Genomic DNA, 18,533 nt, shown 5'->3' with positions numbered 1-18,533 from the left:
TTGAAGTTTGTGATTCTGTGTTTATGATCAATTCTGACTGTGCTCGTATAGAATTGGGTGAAAGATCAGGTATGAAAAGATATTCATGAGATTAGCTGTATGTGATTGAGTTAAATCCAGGTAAACATGTGGAGCTTTTGTTGTATGCATTTTAATCTATGGTACCTTTTTGTTTTAAGTGGGTGATTATGGGTTTTGGATTGAATCTGCATTTGAAAATCTAGTGTTAATTAGAAGGTTTAAAAGAAAATTGATCATTAGAAGGATCATAATAATAATATTTCATTCCATAATCAATGGTAGGGGCAAACCTGATTCTAGGCAAAATGGTTGAAGGTGCTAATGCTCTTGGTGCAAGAGCAGAGTGTGGGGGTGTATTTACAGAAGCCACTCCGACACTAAGTTAGAGGTTGCATCAATGGTAAGTACTTGAGGGAAGAGATCTCATACCTGGGGTTTAACCTTATTTATACAGTAGACAGGTACTTGGTCAAGGGATGGAGAGGGTGAGTCATAGATAACCCTAAAAAGTGGTGATCATAGTTGTTAGAATTTTACAATTCGCAATTCGAACCTCACGATTCGGTACTATTCGACAAGCCAACGATTCATATCATGTGATGAATCAAAGATGACTTTGAATTCTGCAATATATGCATGAACCTGTGCAATTTTATATCACCCACCGATACGAGTCGCACGATTCAATGATTCATTAATTTTTCTTTTCTTTTTTTGCTTTGATTTCATCAATTCTCACGAAAGAAATCGAAAAGTAAATTATTCTTAAATTGTTAAATGAAAAGTAATTAAATCAGTGCTATTGAATGCACCCTATTTGATTATTCCTTTGACTTGATTTTATTCTTCTGAAATAGGGGATTCACATATGCATAATATTTGATTGGTGGTGATTCATTTGATTTAGGGATGGAGGGGGATTTGATCCCTTAATGCTTGATAGAGATGTGGTCTTCTTTTTACAGTCTCCTAGAAGATACACGCTTATCTAGTGGGGTCAAGATAATCGCTGGTTGGAGATGTGCTTGAACCCAAAATCTTAGTACTAAACACATGATATGCAGTGATGATATTTATCCAAGCCTTGTTTTCTCATTCTTTAACTTGATAGTGAAATTCACATTGAACAAAATATTTCCTCGGGCAACTTGATTCTTCTAATTAGTAGCTAGGAAGTAAGTTGATGTTTTCTCTTTCTTACGTGATATATAAATGGCTAGTGATTTTTTTTTTTTTTTTTACTAAATTAAATGGTTTCTAATTACTGAAAAAATTGAGGGCTGTGGAACTGTATTTATATGTTTCTAACATGCAGCATTATAGATTATCAAGGTACTTATATATATTGGTGGCATGTTTGTGCAAATGTTTGTTCATATATGTATATGGTATACTTATCTTTGTAGCATTCAATGATATTGTCACTTGTTAGACTTTTAATTTCAACAGTCATTGACAAAGTTAACCATACTAAATATTAATTGGAAAATGCTTGTCTCATCATGTGAATATCATTGATTTGTTTTCCAATTTCAACAACCAATCCATGGTGTAAACACATATACTAAAAGCAGTGATTATCTACCAATATTAAAATTACTGAATAATTGAACTTGTGGAGTTTGATTATTTTATGTACTTGTGTCCTGTACTGCTCCATTGTATAGTTATAGCTATTTCTCTTTTATCTTTGCAGGTTATTGCTTTTCTTTGGGTTATTTATTCAAGATCTTTTTACTTGTGGATACTGGTTCCGACATAATATTGCACTTTTAAAGCTTCAAAAACTGGGAATTTAAGTAAAGATGGTGACAAGATCGTGCATGAATTTGTTGGACTTGGTGTCAGGGGATATTCTAAATCACCCTCAAACTCCCAGAGCTCTACCGCGAGTTATGACTCTTCCGGGAGTTATATCTGATGTAGATAGTAGACAAAGTAATGATGATGGTTCAAATGTTTTCTCATCAGAACACCATCGCAAGATAATTATAGTAGCAAATTTTCTTCCTCTCAATTGTAAAAGGGATAGCATATCTGGCAGATGGTGCTTTAGCTATGATGAAGATTCAATTTTTTTGCAGTTAAAGGATGGTCTCTCTTCTGATACTGATGTTGTTTACGTGGGATCTCTGAATGTTGATGTTGATGCAAGCGAGCAAGAGAAAGTTTCCCTTCAGTTACTGGAGGAATTCAATTGCTTGCCAACTTTTATTCCTACAGACCTCCAAAAACAGTTTTATAATGGATTCTGCAAGCAATATTTGTGGCCACTATTCCATTACATGTTGCCCATGTATCCAGGCTATTGCAATCGCTTTGATAGGTCCTTGTGGCAAGCTTATGTTTCTGCTAACAAGATATTTGCAGATAAAGTCATGGAGATCATTAATCCAGAAGATGATTATGTATGGGTTCATGATTATCATCTAATGGTTCTTCCAACATTTCTGCGGAAGCGGTATAGTCGGGTCAAGCTAGGATTTTTCCTCCATAGGCCATTTCCTTCATCAGAAATTTATCGAACTCTGCCAGTCAGAGGTGAGATTTTGAAAGCATTGCTTAATGCAGATTTAATTGGTTTTCACACATTTGATTATGCACGCCATTTTTTGTCCTGCTGTAGTAGAATGCTTGGCTTGGAATATAAATCCAAAAGGGGTTACATTGGGCTTGAATACTTTGGTCGTACAATATTCATTAAAATATTACCTGTTGGGATTCATATGGGTAGACTTCAATCTGCCTTAAATCACTCTTCCTCTTCTATCAAAGTTAGAGAAATCCGCAAACAATTTAAAGGGAAAAAACTTATTATTGGTGTTGATGATATGGATATATTTAAAGGTATCAGTTTAAAGCTCTTGGCTTTTCAACAACTCCTGCAGCAATATCCAGAACTACAGGGTGAATTAATACTAGTCCAAATTTTGAAACCCCCAGGGAGTACCGGTAAAGATTTTGAGGAAGCTAAGGAGGAGGCATACACTACTGCCAAAAAGATAAATGAAAGATTTGGTTTTCCAGGTTATGAACCTGTCATCATCATTGATTATGATGTTCCTTTCTATGAGAAGATAGCTTATTATGCTTTGGCAGAATGTTGCATTGTGAATGCAGTGCGGGATGGTATGAATTTGGTTCCATACAAATACATTGTCTGTAGGCAAGGGAGTTATCAAATGGACGAGGCCTTAGATATTGCTCCTGACTCCCCTCATACAAGTGCGCTTGTTGTTTCAGAATTTATAGGGTGCTCGCCATCTCTTAGTGGGGCAATCAAGGTAAACCCTTGGGATATCAATGCCGTAGCTGAAGCACTACATTTGGCTATCACAATGCCTATTGGAGAGAAAATTTTGCGGCATGAGAAGCACTATCGTTATGTTAGTTCTCACGATGTGGCTTATTGGGCGCGAAGCTTTGAGCAAGATCTAGTGTTGTCGTGCAAAGATCACTATAGTAAACGTTGTTGGGGCATTGGCTTTGGCCTGAATTTCAGAATTTTGTCCCTCTCTCCTAGCTTCAGGAAGCTGTCTATAGACCACATTGTCTCTGCATATAAAAGGACAACTTGCAGGGCAATCTTTCTGGATTATGATGGTACAGTTGTACCTGAAGCTTCCATTGTTAAAGCCCCTAGTCCTGAAGTCATATCTGTGCTAAATAATCTTTGCACTGATCTTAACAACACTGTGTTTATTGTTAGCGGCAGGGGGAAAACCTCATTGAGTGAATGGTTTGATCAGTGTGAAAATCTTGGTATAGCAGCTGAGCATGGTTATTTTAAAAGGTGAGTACTTCTATAGAGTTGATTATGTGCAATTAAACTGTTAATCATAATAATATCCCTTAAATAGTTTTAATCATACCAAAATATTCCCCTTAAAAAATAAGAAGAGGCGAAAAGGAAGAACGAAAATAAATAGTGATTTTTGTCTGGGGCTTACAGCATTGGCTTATTAATTTGAATTCACCTTTAGCACATGATTACATGGGAATTTTTGCTTATTGTGGTATAATGGTTGTCATGTTACTACCAAGTTCTCTAAACTGACTGTATTTTTGTTTGATCATTGCGATAGGTGGGGTAAACAATCAAGTTGGAAAACGAGTCATATAGGTACAGATTTTGCATGGAAGAGGATTGCGGAACCTGTGATGAGATCATATACGGAGGCTACAGACGGCTCCTATATAGAGAGCAAAGAAAGTGCCTTGGTATGGCATTACTATGATGCCGATCCTGATTTTGGATCTTGGCAGGCCATGGAGCTGTTGAATCACCTTGAAAATGTACTTGCAAATGAGCCTGTAGTTGTTAAAAAGGGACAACATATTATTGAAGTCAAGCTTCAGGTACATATATACCTATCTCTTCATCTCTCAACCTATTATTGTTCTCAAAAGCTAATAATATTGGTTAATCAACATTACAGGGGATTACTAAAGGTTTAGTTGCACAGGAAGTTTTGTCTACACTAACCAGGAAAGGAAAACTGCCAGATTTTGTATTGTGCATTGGGGATGATAAATCTGATGAGGATATGTTTGAGAGCATATCAACCAAGCCTTATAATGCAACCTCCTCTTCAGCACCAGAAATATTTGCATGTACTGTTGGGCAAAAACCAAGCAAAGCTAGATACTACTTAGATGATACTGTGGATGTGATGATGTTACTTCATGCTCTTGGTAATGCTTCGGGGCTTAAATCAACATGTTCTTCAGAAGCTCCTTAAAAAAAACAAAAAAATAGAAGTCTGTTCCAAGAAAATTGTTTGAAATATACACTTAAGCTGTCTAGGCACTTGCATAAGATAAAGACACAATGGTTACGGTTTTGATAGTTGTTTTCTGCTAAGATGTGCACAAGCATTTTAAGAAAACAGTTTCAAACCTGACTTTTGAGTTTTGATTGTAAAGCATGTTGCGGCTTTAGGATTCACAAACTGAGCAGGGGGGTTTAGAGTGATTGATTTTGATTGGTAGGTGGGGGCAAATGGATGTAACTGTTGGCTTTAGCAGTACCTTTGAAAGGAGGATACTAAATATATTCATAGATACAGAACCTAGGCATTCTAGCTGGATGAGAATCCATTGTATGTATATTTGAACTCAATTCAGTTATGCATGAATTCATTCAGAATCTGAAATCATCAACCATTTACCACTATCTGTATGATAAACTGTTTCTTAGTTGAGCAAGTTAACCCATGCACCATTTTTTATACTTGATTCACAATTAAAACTAAAATTCAGAAAGTAGGTCACAAAAATTGAGTACATCTATCTTTATTTCTTAGCATCTACGTTCCACATAAATGCATTTCATATCTTTTAGGATAACTGCTCACTTGATTTCTTTTAATAAGCTTTTGTTGGTTGAGGTAGAACAAGTTAATGGTGTCCTATAGTTTTGGGCTTAACGACTACGTTTCAGACAAATTGTGTATTATCTTGATGTCAAACGTGCAATTGAGGATTAAATATGTTTTAATTGATATTATCTAAAGACATTATGATCACTGATGATTTTTGATGGACCTGATGGTTGAAATTTGAAATCTCACATCATTGAAGGTGGATATTATCTAAAGTGCATGAATCCGTCTAGTGTCAATCGCTAGAAACTTAGCATTTTAGGGTCAGTTTGGTTGATATCATTCGAATTACATATTAGAATTCTAATTTTAAGTATTTTTGAATTATAATTGACTAAGAATCTTAATTTTTATATTTGAGATAAATAAAGAACTATATTTTAGTGTTTTAACGGGACGATCCGAGTCTCGGTGACCCAGTGAGAAAATCGATTCGAGTGACTATTTGGACCGATCATACACTTGATTCGGTTTAGACGGTTGACCCAACCGAGTCTCGGTGACTCCGAAGGTTAAATTAAAACCTAATTGACCCCTTTTTTTATTTTGAAAAACAGACCAATTTTTTTTTTTAAGTTTGATTCTTATTCAAACAAAAGAAAGGGGGAAAGTCTTAAACAAGCTGGACTTGCATCAATGAACCGGAAACTGAAGGAACCCTAAAAACAATTTGATTTTTCAACTTAAAAAAAAACAACAAAAAAAACAAAGCTCTGGTCGGGACTATGTATAATAGCCAACTTTTTATCCTTCCCCATATTCATTCTTTTCTTCTTCCTATTAATATATTCTGTAATTGAAAAAAGTTTATATTTTATGAAAGCATTTGGATAATTGGTATTGTTATTTTCATCGGTTATGCTTTTATATTTATAAAGAAATATCTATAGTGCATTAATTTTTTATTTGCATTTGCTTTATATCGTCTCAAAGTGCATAAAATCTTGAAGATGATGATCTTATTCTATCTCACTTTTTAACCAACTTGTCATGGTCGTTGATTCGCGAGATTCACTTTTAACATTGATTCACAAATTTCTTATATCTCCGTGAAAGGGTTAGACTAACGAGAGATGATGGAATGCATCAATTTTATATAATTTAATTAATATTATTCTCTTATTTTATGCATTCCAATTACCTTTATGAGGATTTGATTAAAAAATTGAAAATTATGCAAATTGTTAAGATAAAAAATGTAATGCTGCCATTTTTGTTGTAGATAGAGATAACATTCTCTTTCACTTATAGCATTTATTACCACTCACTTTCTTCATATTATTATAAGTAATATATTTATATATTTTTTAATATGTGAATAATATATCCCATTAAATCTGGTTGAACTAATATCCCAATATCTTGAATTAATCGATAATCAGTCCGAATTTTAAAACATTTCTATATTTTGAATTGAATTAGAATCCTTTTGGATGATATCGGCAGTAGTTAGGGAATACCGGTTATGACCAATAGAGGATATTGCATGTTGGTGGTGGTGCTAATAATGATGGTTTCCAGCAATAATTATTGCTGAGTATGCCAAATCACAATGGTTTATGGGATTGTTGTTAAAAATTTGTGTAAAAATTTGTGTTTTTATATTTTTACTGAAGTGATTTGTGTTAAAATATAAGTAAAAACAAATTACATGAATTAGATATTATTATTAAATAATAATAAGAAGAATGTATTATAGAATTTCAATTAACAAAAATTTTGACTGTAAAATATGAGTTTTTCAATTGTTGGAATTTTAACTTGCCACAAGATAATATATATTTGCATTATTTTACCATCGAATTATCTTAAATATGAAATTTACACATTTTATCATTTTAAGTACCACATGACAATATACATCATTTCATTTATAGACTCTTTCACATATATTATATTATTTTACTCACTTTGCAAACAATATATTTATGAATATACAAAGAAGCAAATTATTATGACATGTAACATAATATTTAAATAATTATTAATTATAATTTAAAATTATTCATAAATTTACAAATTCAGAATATTTAAAAATCGATAATTATATTAGTATTTTGTTTTTATGTTTATAAAAGGAGATTTACTATGATTAAATTTAATGTTTTGATATTTACATATTTATTTGTATATTGACAAGAAAATTTTGGCTTCGGTCATTTTATTTTTGGGGCAATTATTAAGTCTACGAGAAATTGTTTAAAAATTAACTAAAAATATATCAACGAGTATTTATGTATTAACCATTTTTGTTCTGGTTCCCTGAAGTATTACAAAGAAGGCATCAACTAGTGGTAGAGGGAAGGTGGGACTAGCATGGGTTATTGCTTCTCTTTTAAGTTTATACAAACCTTTAAATATCATTTATAATTTTACTTTATTTTAGAAATATTCTAATTAATTTATCACTTGGAGACTAGTCTGATTTAGGATAGGTCCAGAATTAACACTTTATATCCCTCTTAAAAGTGGTATTGAGGAGGATCACATTCATATTCTTATTTTTCATCTTCTTATCTATCATGCGCCAACTGAATTTTATCATTTAATTTTTTTTTATTTCTAATTTTTTAATCATATATTTAAGAGTTTTATGAATATCTTATAATAAGAGACTTTTTTTTCTCATGCCGCTAAAATGAACTTGATGTGGACGTCACTCAAAAAAGAAAAAAAAAATGTGGCCTGCATCATTTTTGTGTCACCCGAGATAAAAATTCTCCACATGAGAACCAATCACCCCTATATTTTAAATTCCTCCCTTCACAACTTAGAGAAGTATTTAATTATAAGTATTATTTTAATTTTTTATTACAAATAATTATAATTTTAAAAAAATTAAACTATAGCTTCGGCCCTTTTAAAAAGATTTCTGACTTTACCATTGGCATGAACCAGATCGGCTCCTGAACTGGTTTGTGGAAAAGTCAACCCAAAGGCATGCATGCCACAGCAGTCATACTCAGCGACTTACCATTTCTGTATGCATGCGTTGGTTTTGTTATTTCTATATGTTTATACAAATCACCAGGACGAACATTAGATCCTACTGTGTACTGACATGTGCACCCCACGGTAATTTGTTTTATATATAATTTTATTATCCATATGTATATATACACTCACTCACACACACACACGATGTTAATATTATAGCTTGAGTGTCATAATTTTAAAGTATCATTAATTCTTGAACTTTGTAACTATGGATCCTTCTTCATTTGTTAATTATATTTTTGATTCTAATAAAATTTATATATTATATTTTATACATGTTTACTCCACTATCTGCTTAATATAATTATTACATTAGACTTTTTATTTTTACATAATTAAATGATAATATAAAAAATAAATTATATTAATAATACATAAAAAATAAGGAGAATTGTTTTCTTATGCTATATAAGATAAAAACACTTTCCTACACTCACATATAAAGAGATGTGACCTATTTATATATTTTTTCTCTTTTATATTCTCTCTCATCTCTCCTCTACATGTATGTGTAGGAAATTTTTGTTATCTTGTGTAATATAAGAAAAAATTTCCAATAAATAATACAACACTTATGTGTTTATATATTATCATTTGTCATTTCATCCTTACCCTTCGAAATTTTTTTGTGTCCGCCACCGACAATTGATAACGATAGGACAACACTGTAATAAGATAATATAAAAATTAGAGTAAAATCTATTTTGAGTCCTTAATAAAGAATATTGCTCTCATTTTAGTCCCTTATAAAAAAATAGTGCGAGATCCCTAATAAATTCAAAGTGGACCCATTTTAGACATTTTAAGGGACTAATGTGAGTCTTTTTTAAATTCATGAGGGATCACAATTTCAACTAAATAGGTCCACTTTAAATTTTTTAGGAACCTTGTGACCAGTGTTTTAAAACTCGGACCGGTCATCGAACCAGTTGAGGTACTGGGTCACTGGTTCAACCGGGTTCAACCGGATTTACTGTTCACATATTAAAAATATAAAAATATTACTTATATTAATAAAAATTCACATAAGAAAACTATCAATGAACTTCAAAAAATAAAAATTTTTCAATGATAACAAATATTATATACTTCTAAGCTTCTAGCTCTAGACCATATCCTAATATTGGATTAAATTGCAATATAAGTTAAATGCACCTTTTGTGCTTGACATGATACGGATAAATTAAATCATGATAACAAATAGTATGCATGAAATATACACTAAGAAAAAAGTGCCCACCGTTGAGATGAGATCATGAGACCATCAGTGTTTATCACCACTTAACTTCATGAGATCATTATAAGATGCAACTAAATTACATAAACGAACTGCACTAATCTAAAATACCTTATTATTTTCACCTTACTTTTAATCATATTCACCATAAAATATGAATATGATTTAATTCAAGAGTTCTTATCAACAACAAAAAAATTACCAAAAAAAAAAAAGTAATAACCGGTCTAACCCGGGTCAACCGAGTCGCCAGGTTTCGGCCGGGTCAACCGATTCAATCCAGGTTGACTGCAGAGGCGGTCCAACTACCCGTTCGGACTGGGGAACCCACCGGGTCACCGAGTCCCGGGTCAACCTGGTCGGTCCGAGCCGGGTTTTAAAACACTGCTTGTGACTAATTTTTTTTTTTACAAAGGACTAAAATGGGGACCATATTTTTTATTAGGGACTCAAAAGAAGCTTTACTCTAAAATTTATTAGAATAAAAAATATAATTAACAAATGAAGAAGGATAGTTACAAAGTTCAAGAATTAATGATACTTTAAAATTATGTCACTCAGGCTATAATATTAACATCACATATACATACACACACATATATATATATATGAAAAATATTTCTCAAGTTGTTTAAGATATGTTTATCTCTGGTCAACATAAAATTATGTCATTTTATTTATTTATTTTCTTATATTTATTGATTCACTTTTGAATGATTATAATTTTTTTTTCTCTTCTTTTATTACCATTGATATATTTTTGTACGGTTATGATTTAATGACTGTAAATAAAGTTATTCCAAGCAACTTGAGAAATGGTAAGCCATATATATATATATATATATATATATATATATATATAATGAGACAGGTTCTTTTTATACCATTTTTACACCCGTGTAAGAGGCTGTTTGGATGGGCTTCTACCATTCCAAAAGCTGCTTTTTTTTTTTAAATATAAGTGCTTTTAGGATTTTTTAACTATTTGGATGGTGACTTTAAAAAAAAGCAAAAGTTAATGAAAAAAGCAAAATTAAAAAGCAAAGATTTTTAACTTCTGGGAAAAAGAGAAGTCAAAAACAGATAGCAGCTCTTGCGCTTGCTTGTCGTCGAAGCGCGGCGTTTGCGACGGTGATAACAACCCCAATCCTCCTCTTTCTCTGCTGAGCCTCCATTTTACAAACCAACCTCAAACAAACAGAAAAATCATACTTTCGATAGAAAAAGAACAGAGAATGAATTGACAATGTTTGAATGAGGTTATTATAGTGTTTGATTCAGATGCAATTTGCAGTGAGAGAATCGAAGAGTCTCATACTTCATTTCAGAACCATTTTATTCAATGGTTAATAGTTAATATAATATGACTCAGATAAAGAGAGAGAGAAAGTGTGTCTGTTGTGGAAGCTCGAAGAAATGGTAATTGAAGAAGAAAGAAATGGAAGGCGATATGATATTTTATATATAAAAGAACTTTTTTATTTTAACATACAAATAATATTTTTACTTAAAAGTACTTTCCAAATATTATATCCAAACGCAAAATATCTTTAGCTTTTAAAAAAAGTTCTTCTAGAAAAAGCAACTCATAAAAAGTTCTTTTTTTCAAAAGCACATCCAAACGGGCCAAAGACTAACAAGTCTTACATCAAATCTCAACCGTTGATGGACGGAAATCATCGATTGGTATTTGTAGTGTAATTAATAATTAATTAATATTAATTAATTCGCATGACTTCCTAAATTATAACCGTCAGATGTACAAAAATCAATGGTACTCAGATGTGTTGTAAGACTTATTAGTCTTACACCGGTGTAAAATGATCCTGATCCTATATATATATATATATATATATATATATATATATATATATATTGAGGCAGGATCCTTTGACACCAGTGTCAAATTTGAAATTTGACATATTATCTGAGAGTCGTTAGATAAAAAAAATCAATGGTGTCACATGATCACAAATCAGATGAGGTGTCAAATTTGAAATTTGACACTGGTGTCAAAGGATCTTACCTCTCTCTCTATATATGAGGTAGGATCATTTGACACCTCATCTGAGGAATAAATCTTTGGTACTACTGTTGTACCAAGATTCAGTGCATCTCATCAATAAGAACATTACACATCATAGGAGAGAGAAAAAGTTTGACAGAAAAAACAGAATTTTAACTGACATGTAATATTTTCATTGGTGGGATGCACTGAATCTTTGGTATAGCAGTAGTACCAAAGATTTATTCTCATCTGAGAGCCGTTAAATCAAAAAAAATCAATGATGTCACATGCTTACAAATCAGAGTCATTGATCTACCAGCTCTCAGATAAGGTGTCAAATTTCAAATTTGACACTGGTGTCAACGGATCCTACCTCTCTCTATATATATATATATGTATATATATATATATATATATATATATATATATATATATATATATGGGGTTTACATTTCTGCAACTGCTGTAGTGCAGCAATCAAATACTTGCCATATATATACTTGAAAGCATTAAATGCAGGAAATAATAACCATACCAAGGATGAAATCATTAAATGTGGGGAATCATAATCATATACCTGTCTTTATTGTATGTAAAGCAGCTGCAGGAATGATAATGATTTTACTTATATATATATATATATATATATATATATATATATATATATATATGTGTATGTATATATAGGGTTTACATTTCTGCAGCTGCTGTACGTGCAATAATCAAATATTTGTCATATATATACTTGAAAACATTAAATGCGGGAAATTATAACCATACAAAGGATGAAAGCATTAAATGTGAGGAATCATAACCATACACCTGTCTTTATTGTACGTAAAGCAGCTGCAGGAATGATTTTGCATATATATATATATATATATATATATATATATATATATATATATATATATATACACACACACACATAGGGATAACATCATTTGACATTGGTGTCAAATTTCGAAATTCGACCCAAAATTCTAACATGTAATTTTCGCCAATCAACAGTTATCATTTCTTGGGAATCAAATTTATTGATTAATATTAATTCTCAATAAATGATAACTGTTGATTGGCGGAAATCAAATATTATAATTTGGAGTCAAATTTTAAAATTTGACATCGGTGTCAATTTTAAAATTTGACACCAAATCCTAACTGTTCTTCCGCCAATCAATGGTTATGATTTTCGTCAATCAAATTTATTAATTAATTATTAATTCGTAATAAATAATAACATTTGATTGACGAAATTTAATAGTTAGAATTTAATGTCAAATATTAAAATTTGACATTGATATCAAAGAATGCTATCTCATATTTAATGTCAAATTTTAAAATTTGACACCAAATTCTAATATTTGATTTCTGCCAATCAACAGTTATCATTTATTGGAAATTAATATTAATTAATAAATTTGATTCCCAATAAATGATAACTGTTGATTGATGAAAATCACATGTTAGATTTTAGGGTCAAATATTTCTGATAACTTGAGAGCAATTAAAGATTTGCTATATATATACTTGAAATCATTAAATGCGAGGAATCATAATCATACAAAGGATGAAAACATTAAATCTGAAAAATCATAACTATATAGCTGTCGTTGCTATACGTAAAGCGACTGCACAAATAATTTTACGTATATATATATATATATATATATATGGGAAAAATATTTCTGCAACCACTTTAGATAAGGTTGTCTATATCTACCTCATTTTAACTAAGTATGACTGGTCATACATTAAAATTGCATTTTCTCTTTTCGCCACGTCAGCCGACAGTGTTTGAGGAAAGAGAAAAAAAGAACAGCTTTATTGTTATAACTAAGTAGGACCGATCATACTTAGTTAAAAAAAGATAGCTGTAGATAACCTTATCTAAAATGACTGTGAAAATATTTTTATGTATATGAAAAATATTAGTCTCCTTTTATATGAGGTAGCTTATCTCATTTTCTCTCACTTCGATTCCTGCACCTCACTTTTTTTTCTTTTTCTTTTTTCTTGTAATGGTGGGACCCATCTAGTTTCTCTCTACTTCATAAGATATCTATCTTATGTAAAAGGAGATTAATAAAACTCTATATATATATATTCCTCCTTTTGTTTATTTACCAAAAAAAAAATAAAAAAATAGACGATGTCGGTTGACGTGCTTCCCTTCGGATTTGCTGGCACAACAACATCTATATAAAAAAAAGAGTGAAGTTATATTTATAATCTTTGTAAAAAAAATTATTATTAAATTAATAGTTATAAAATAATATTTATCATATCAAATGAAATAATTTTATATTTTTTAAATAAAATAATTATGCTTTAATATATATATTTATTAATATTTTATGTTCTTTAATATATTTATTAATATTTTATGTTCTTTCTCTTTATCAAAATTAAAAGAAGAAAGAGAGAATAAAAAAATTAATAAAAAAATAGGTTTGTTTTACTTAAAATAAAATTATGTTATTTAAAATGATAAATGATTTGATTCATAAAATTAAGAAAAAAATTACAGTTATAATTTATTTCATAAGGAAAATTTAAAAAAATATCAGTTAAATTGACACCTAATCAACCAAACAGTACAGCATATTCTGACTGCCTACAATATCTAAAAATATCTTGTAACTTCGACGGCTCCTAAACTCTTCGCCACGCCTACCCAATATAATAAAAATGCCTTCACCAAATAATAAAATAAACAATCAGCATCCCATGACTGACGTCACAAAACGATAAAAAAAAGAAAAAAAGAAAAATCACAATTGTATATAGTAGTGCAGCGCTGCTGACAGAGTCGCTGATATGAGTGAATGATTGGGGTTTAAGATCCGTTACAGTACAGACATTAAACACTATATATGCAACCACAACTGAAACAAACAAAAAACAAACAATATTAGCAAAACATTAGGCTCTGTTCCGACATGTCCAATTCTCACCCTATGGAGCTCGATTCAACCGCCACAGTCGAAGGGAGATCCAACTCGCTCTTATCCAACACGCGCTGCGCCTTCTGCTTCCCCTGCTGCTTCGGCTCCCGTCGTTCTGCCTCCGTTGGCTTTGTGTGGTGGGAGCGCGTGCGATCCACGTCTTGGTCTGAGTCTCAATCTCAGACGCACCAGATGACCGGGAGCGTCGGTGACCGGTGGTGGTCGCCTGGCTTCAGGGTTCTCATGAGAGTTCGCGAGTGGTCGGAGATCGCGGCGGGTCCGCGCTGGAAGACGTTCATTCGGCGGTTCAATCGGAACCGGAGCGGCGGTTACCGGCAAATGGGGAAATACCAGTACGACCCCATGAGTTACGCCTTGAACTTCGATGAGGGCCCGGGGCAGAACGGGGATTTCGAAGATGACGGTTATGACGGATTTCGGAATTTCTCGGTCCGTTACGCTTCGACTCCTCCTCCTTCCAAGTCCGTTTCGACAGATCCGGGTCAAGACGTCGCCGTTTTTGGCTGAAAATGGCAAGAAAGCAAGAGCGATTGCGTGGAGGCTAACCTGCGCCAGTGGAGTGTTGCGCTAATTTCACGAGGTTAGCGTGAGTGGAAACGTGGCGTAAGTTGTGTGTTTTTTTTTTTTAGCATATTTATAGTATATTCTTATTTATTTCTTTTTCAATATATATTGTTATTATATAATTCATTTACTGGTTGGTGAGGAGTATACGACAGCGTGTTGATATTCAGTAGGAGGAGTGTGTAATTCTGAATTTTCTCTTATGCTTGTTTATTATTTATTTATTTATTTAGGAATAGCTTGGCAAATGCAATAAACTTTGTCTACGTGTAATGTGAGCCTTCGTTTATAACGATATTAATTGCTAGTCAAAACTATTGGGTATTTGTCTTTTTCGCTTTTCCTCTAAAATCTCTTTTTTTAATTCTAAACACTATCTTGTGTGATCAACTGGGCAAAAGGTGAAAAGGATAAGGCTTTATCTTATGAGCATCATTGAGCAACTTATGTTATCGCTTTCTTCAAGGAATGAGACATTGACAGGTAGATAAATAGGAAACATGTTCATGAATTTGTAGCTTCAAATTGAGGTTATGCATGATGTATCATTTGCTGTAGGAGGTTAACCGATAGACAGGTAGATATTTTTTTTGGTACAATCATACCACAAAACAGTGAGAAAGAAAAACTTACCCTCACAATTTTCGGGTATTTAAACTATGAGTTCATCTTTTCTACTATTAATGTATATAAATTATTTATATCGGATAAAAAAGGACGTTATTTTAGGGTAAAAATTAAGGTATTTTTATAATTTAATTTATTATAGAATTATAATAGTTTTTCTAATTATAATTTTTTAATCCAAAAAAAAATGTAGATAACTTATCTACATTCACTATAGAAACATTAAAGCCTTAAACAACACACTACACACGAAACCCTGCAAAGCTGGTATCAAACCCTGCATACATATGACAAGCAACACAGTCATCTTTAACTAATAGCATATTATAAATTAACCATATAAAACCAAAGAAAGTTTTATAAAACATACCTTTTGCTGATCAGAAATGAAGTTCCAACTATAGACTTCATGATTTCCAATGTCCTCTTGTAACAAAGTCAGAAATCATTTCTAATTTTCCTTGGTCTCATTGTCCACCACTGCATAAGCAATTACATAAAAGCTCTTGTTTGCATTCTCTCCCACTGCACTCAACAAATGTCCCCCCTATAGTATCATTTTAGGAAACAATCATCCAGGCCAATCAATGACCTACAACCAGCTTTGAACCTTTTCTTACACGCATCAAGACATATATACATTTTTGAAAATATTTGTGGCATTTCAGGGACAGGCTGGGGTATAACTTGCAGCTGGCAAGTGGAGCCAGGATTGCTTCTCAAAAGCTCTGCTAGGTAGTCCCTTAACTTTGCATATTGTTCCTTCTCACAACCTTTAATTATGCCTTTGGCTTTATTAAGTGTCTTGCTAACTTTCTTTAGATGTACATGGACCTTGTATTTCTCTTTCAAATGCTCATAAGCTTTAGCCCTTGTCATGTTGGGCTATGTCACCAGCCTTTTCTCTAATTTTTTTGCAATCCAATCTTTGCTGGCCCTTTTATTTTGGAAAAGTCTGCAGCAAAAATGTGAGTCATTGAATGTCTTCACTTGGAAACTATTCAATTTGTTGTTCCATGCACAGTATATCATCCTATCACAGTCTTCATTATTGTATTTGGCCCGTGCTCTGATCTTGTCATTTTTAACCCACTTAAATTGTCTCCCAAGACTAATATTGTAGTCTTTCACACCATTTTTAAATTGGTCTAAACTGACAAATTCCATTCCAAGCTCTAGTTGGACATGACCAAATGTATTCTCTGCATTAAACTTTGGAAACACAGGCCTTTCAACCTCCTCTTCACCACTTGAAGGAGGAGTCTTCAGCTCTTCAGAATTATATCCATACCCATCCTCTTCAAATGACATATGTAGTCATCCTCTTCCAAGTTTTTTCCCCAATTATGTTGGTTAACCTTTTCTTCTTCTTCTTTAAGTTAGACTTTTTTTCCCCAGACTTATGAGGTACAGAAATATAGTCATCTTCATCCTCTATTTGGTCCTCATAACCCGGGGGAGGAGGCTTGTATGGCTCATCCTCTACACTGTTATATGAATCACTAGACAGTGCATTGCCCTCTCCTTCTTCATATTCATCACCAGAAGTCATATGCAAGTCACTTTCACTGCCAACTGAATCACCTAACACCCCCTCCTCATCACCATTTTCACACTTTAACCCATCACTCCCTTCTGTAGGTGCGGGTGCTACAATGTCAGGAACTGCAATGCAATCTTCGAAATAAATATCTACCTTGTTCCCATTAACTAAGGCAGCTTTAACCATTTCTACAATGTCAGAGTCCTTATTAAGAGGTCTTAAACCTACCTCTAAGTCACACTCATTTGGCTTAAGCCACAACATCTGTCTACATTTTTTATATCCACACCCCTTGAATAGAGTTTCAAGGTCACGCAAGTTGATATAATCAGCATCCATCTCAGGTAAATCATCCACTAGTCCATTTACATAAGTAAGCTTCCCTTCATCATTCCTCACCAACACACCCCCATGATGATATCTTATCACTATATATTGATCCATTTGTAAAGAAAAACAGACCACAAACATATTTCACACTACCATTGCATTATTTTACAGTAGCATATAACCAATCAATTTGATTTCACACTACAACTGAGTTGTGAAACCATACTTTACAATTTTACTATATATATTACTGTAACACTCAGGGACAAACAATCACAAAAATGTGGCAACAAACAAAAACATAGTGCTTTTTGAAATGGCCATGCAATCGATTTACCCAACACTTGGGTCCACAAAATACTACAAATAGCAAATACAATACTCAAAAGGGGACCACATTTAACAAATTCTGTACTTTTAAAACCCTAACCATAACTTTACCAGGAACCACATATGGGTGACCACATTAAACATAAATCAATGAACCATTTACAGGGGGGACCATAGATAATAAACAAAGGCTTACATGCACGTACCTTCTTGGAACCAGTTAACGGACACAAGCGTATTTTTGATGTACCACCAAACAACCAGCCCACCTCCAAATCCTTGCAAGTGCACAGGCGATGTTGACCCACAAACCACCGTACTTCACATTGTTCACCGTAAATGAAGCTCACGAGCAAAGCGGGTTTATGCAGAAGTTAACTGTTGTGTGAGTGTGTCAAATCAGTTAAGACCAAGGTTGAGGATGCGTATGGTTCATAAATGATGTCGTCCGCTTCTAATTACTCATGGTTAGGAACTGATGTTCACAACGACGCCGTTCTATTGTCCAACGTGGCTTGTGAGT

At 32.7% G+C, this 18,533-nt stretch overlaps 2 protein-coding genes across 3 annotated transcripts; both read left to right on the top strand.

The window, feature by feature from the left end:
- Positions 1–1,019: 1,019 nt before the first annotated feature.
- On the top strand, positions 1,020–5,176 carry LOC133308704 (probable alpha,alpha-trehalose-phosphate synthase [UDP-forming] 9). 2 transcript variants are annotated; one of them, XM_061509382.1, is made up of 5 exons: positions 1,020–1,196; positions 1,718–1,950; positions 1,993–3,814; positions 4,107–4,380; positions 4,461–5,176. In XM_061509382.1, the coding sequence occupies exons 2-5, from the start codon at positions 1,827–1,829 to the stop codon at positions 4,761–4,763; spliced, it is 2,523 nt and encodes an 840-aa protein (XP_061365366.1). In that variant the 5' UTR covers positions 1,020–1,196; positions 1,718–1,826; the 3' UTR covers positions 4,764–5,176. The 2 variants fall into 2 exon arrangements, with proteins under 2 accessions (XP_061365366.1, XP_061365365.1); XM_061509381.1 differs by having other exon boundaries at positions 1,021–1,196; positions 1,718–3,814.
- Positions 5,177–14,454: 9,278 nt separating this feature from the next.
- Positions 14,455–15,455, top strand: LOC133308720 (uncharacterized). Its single transcript, XM_061509404.1, has one exon. It carries the CDS (start codon positions 14,590–14,592, stop codon positions 15,121–15,123), a length of 534 nt encoding a protein of 177 aa, XP_061365388.1. The 5' UTR covers positions 14,455–14,589; the 3' UTR covers positions 15,124–15,455.
- Positions 15,456–18,533: the final 3,078 nt, after the last annotated feature.

This window comes from Gastrolobium bilobum, unplaced genomic scaffold, assembly GCF_033153095.1.
Source record: "Gastrolobium bilobum isolate Gb01-03AN ecotype WA unplaced genomic scaffold, APGP_CSIRO_Gbil_v1 utg14120, whole genome shotgun sequence".
In the NCBI taxonomy this organism is placed as follows: domain Eukaryota; kingdom Viridiplantae; phylum Streptophyta; class Magnoliopsida; order Fabales; family Fabaceae; genus Gastrolobium; species Gastrolobium bilobum.
This window is presented reverse-complemented; position numbering and strand designations above follow the sequence as displayed.

Coding starts and splice junctions, on each gene's coding strand:
- LOC133308704 (XM_061509381.1), top strand. CDS start 1,827: ATGGTGACAAGATCGTGCATGAATTTGTTGGACTTGGTGTCAGGGGAT. Junction 3,815..4,106: donor GAGCATGGTTATTTTAAAAG/GTGAGTACTTCT, acceptor TCATTGCGATAG/GTGGGGTAAACAATCAAGTT. Junction 4,381..4,460: donor TTATTGAAGTCAAGCTTCAG/GTACATATATAC, acceptor TCAACATTACAG/GGGATTACTAAAGGTTTAGT.
- LOC133308720 (XM_061509404.1), top strand. CDS start 14,590: ATGTCCAATTCTCACCCTATGGAGCTCGATTCAACCGCCACAGTCGAA.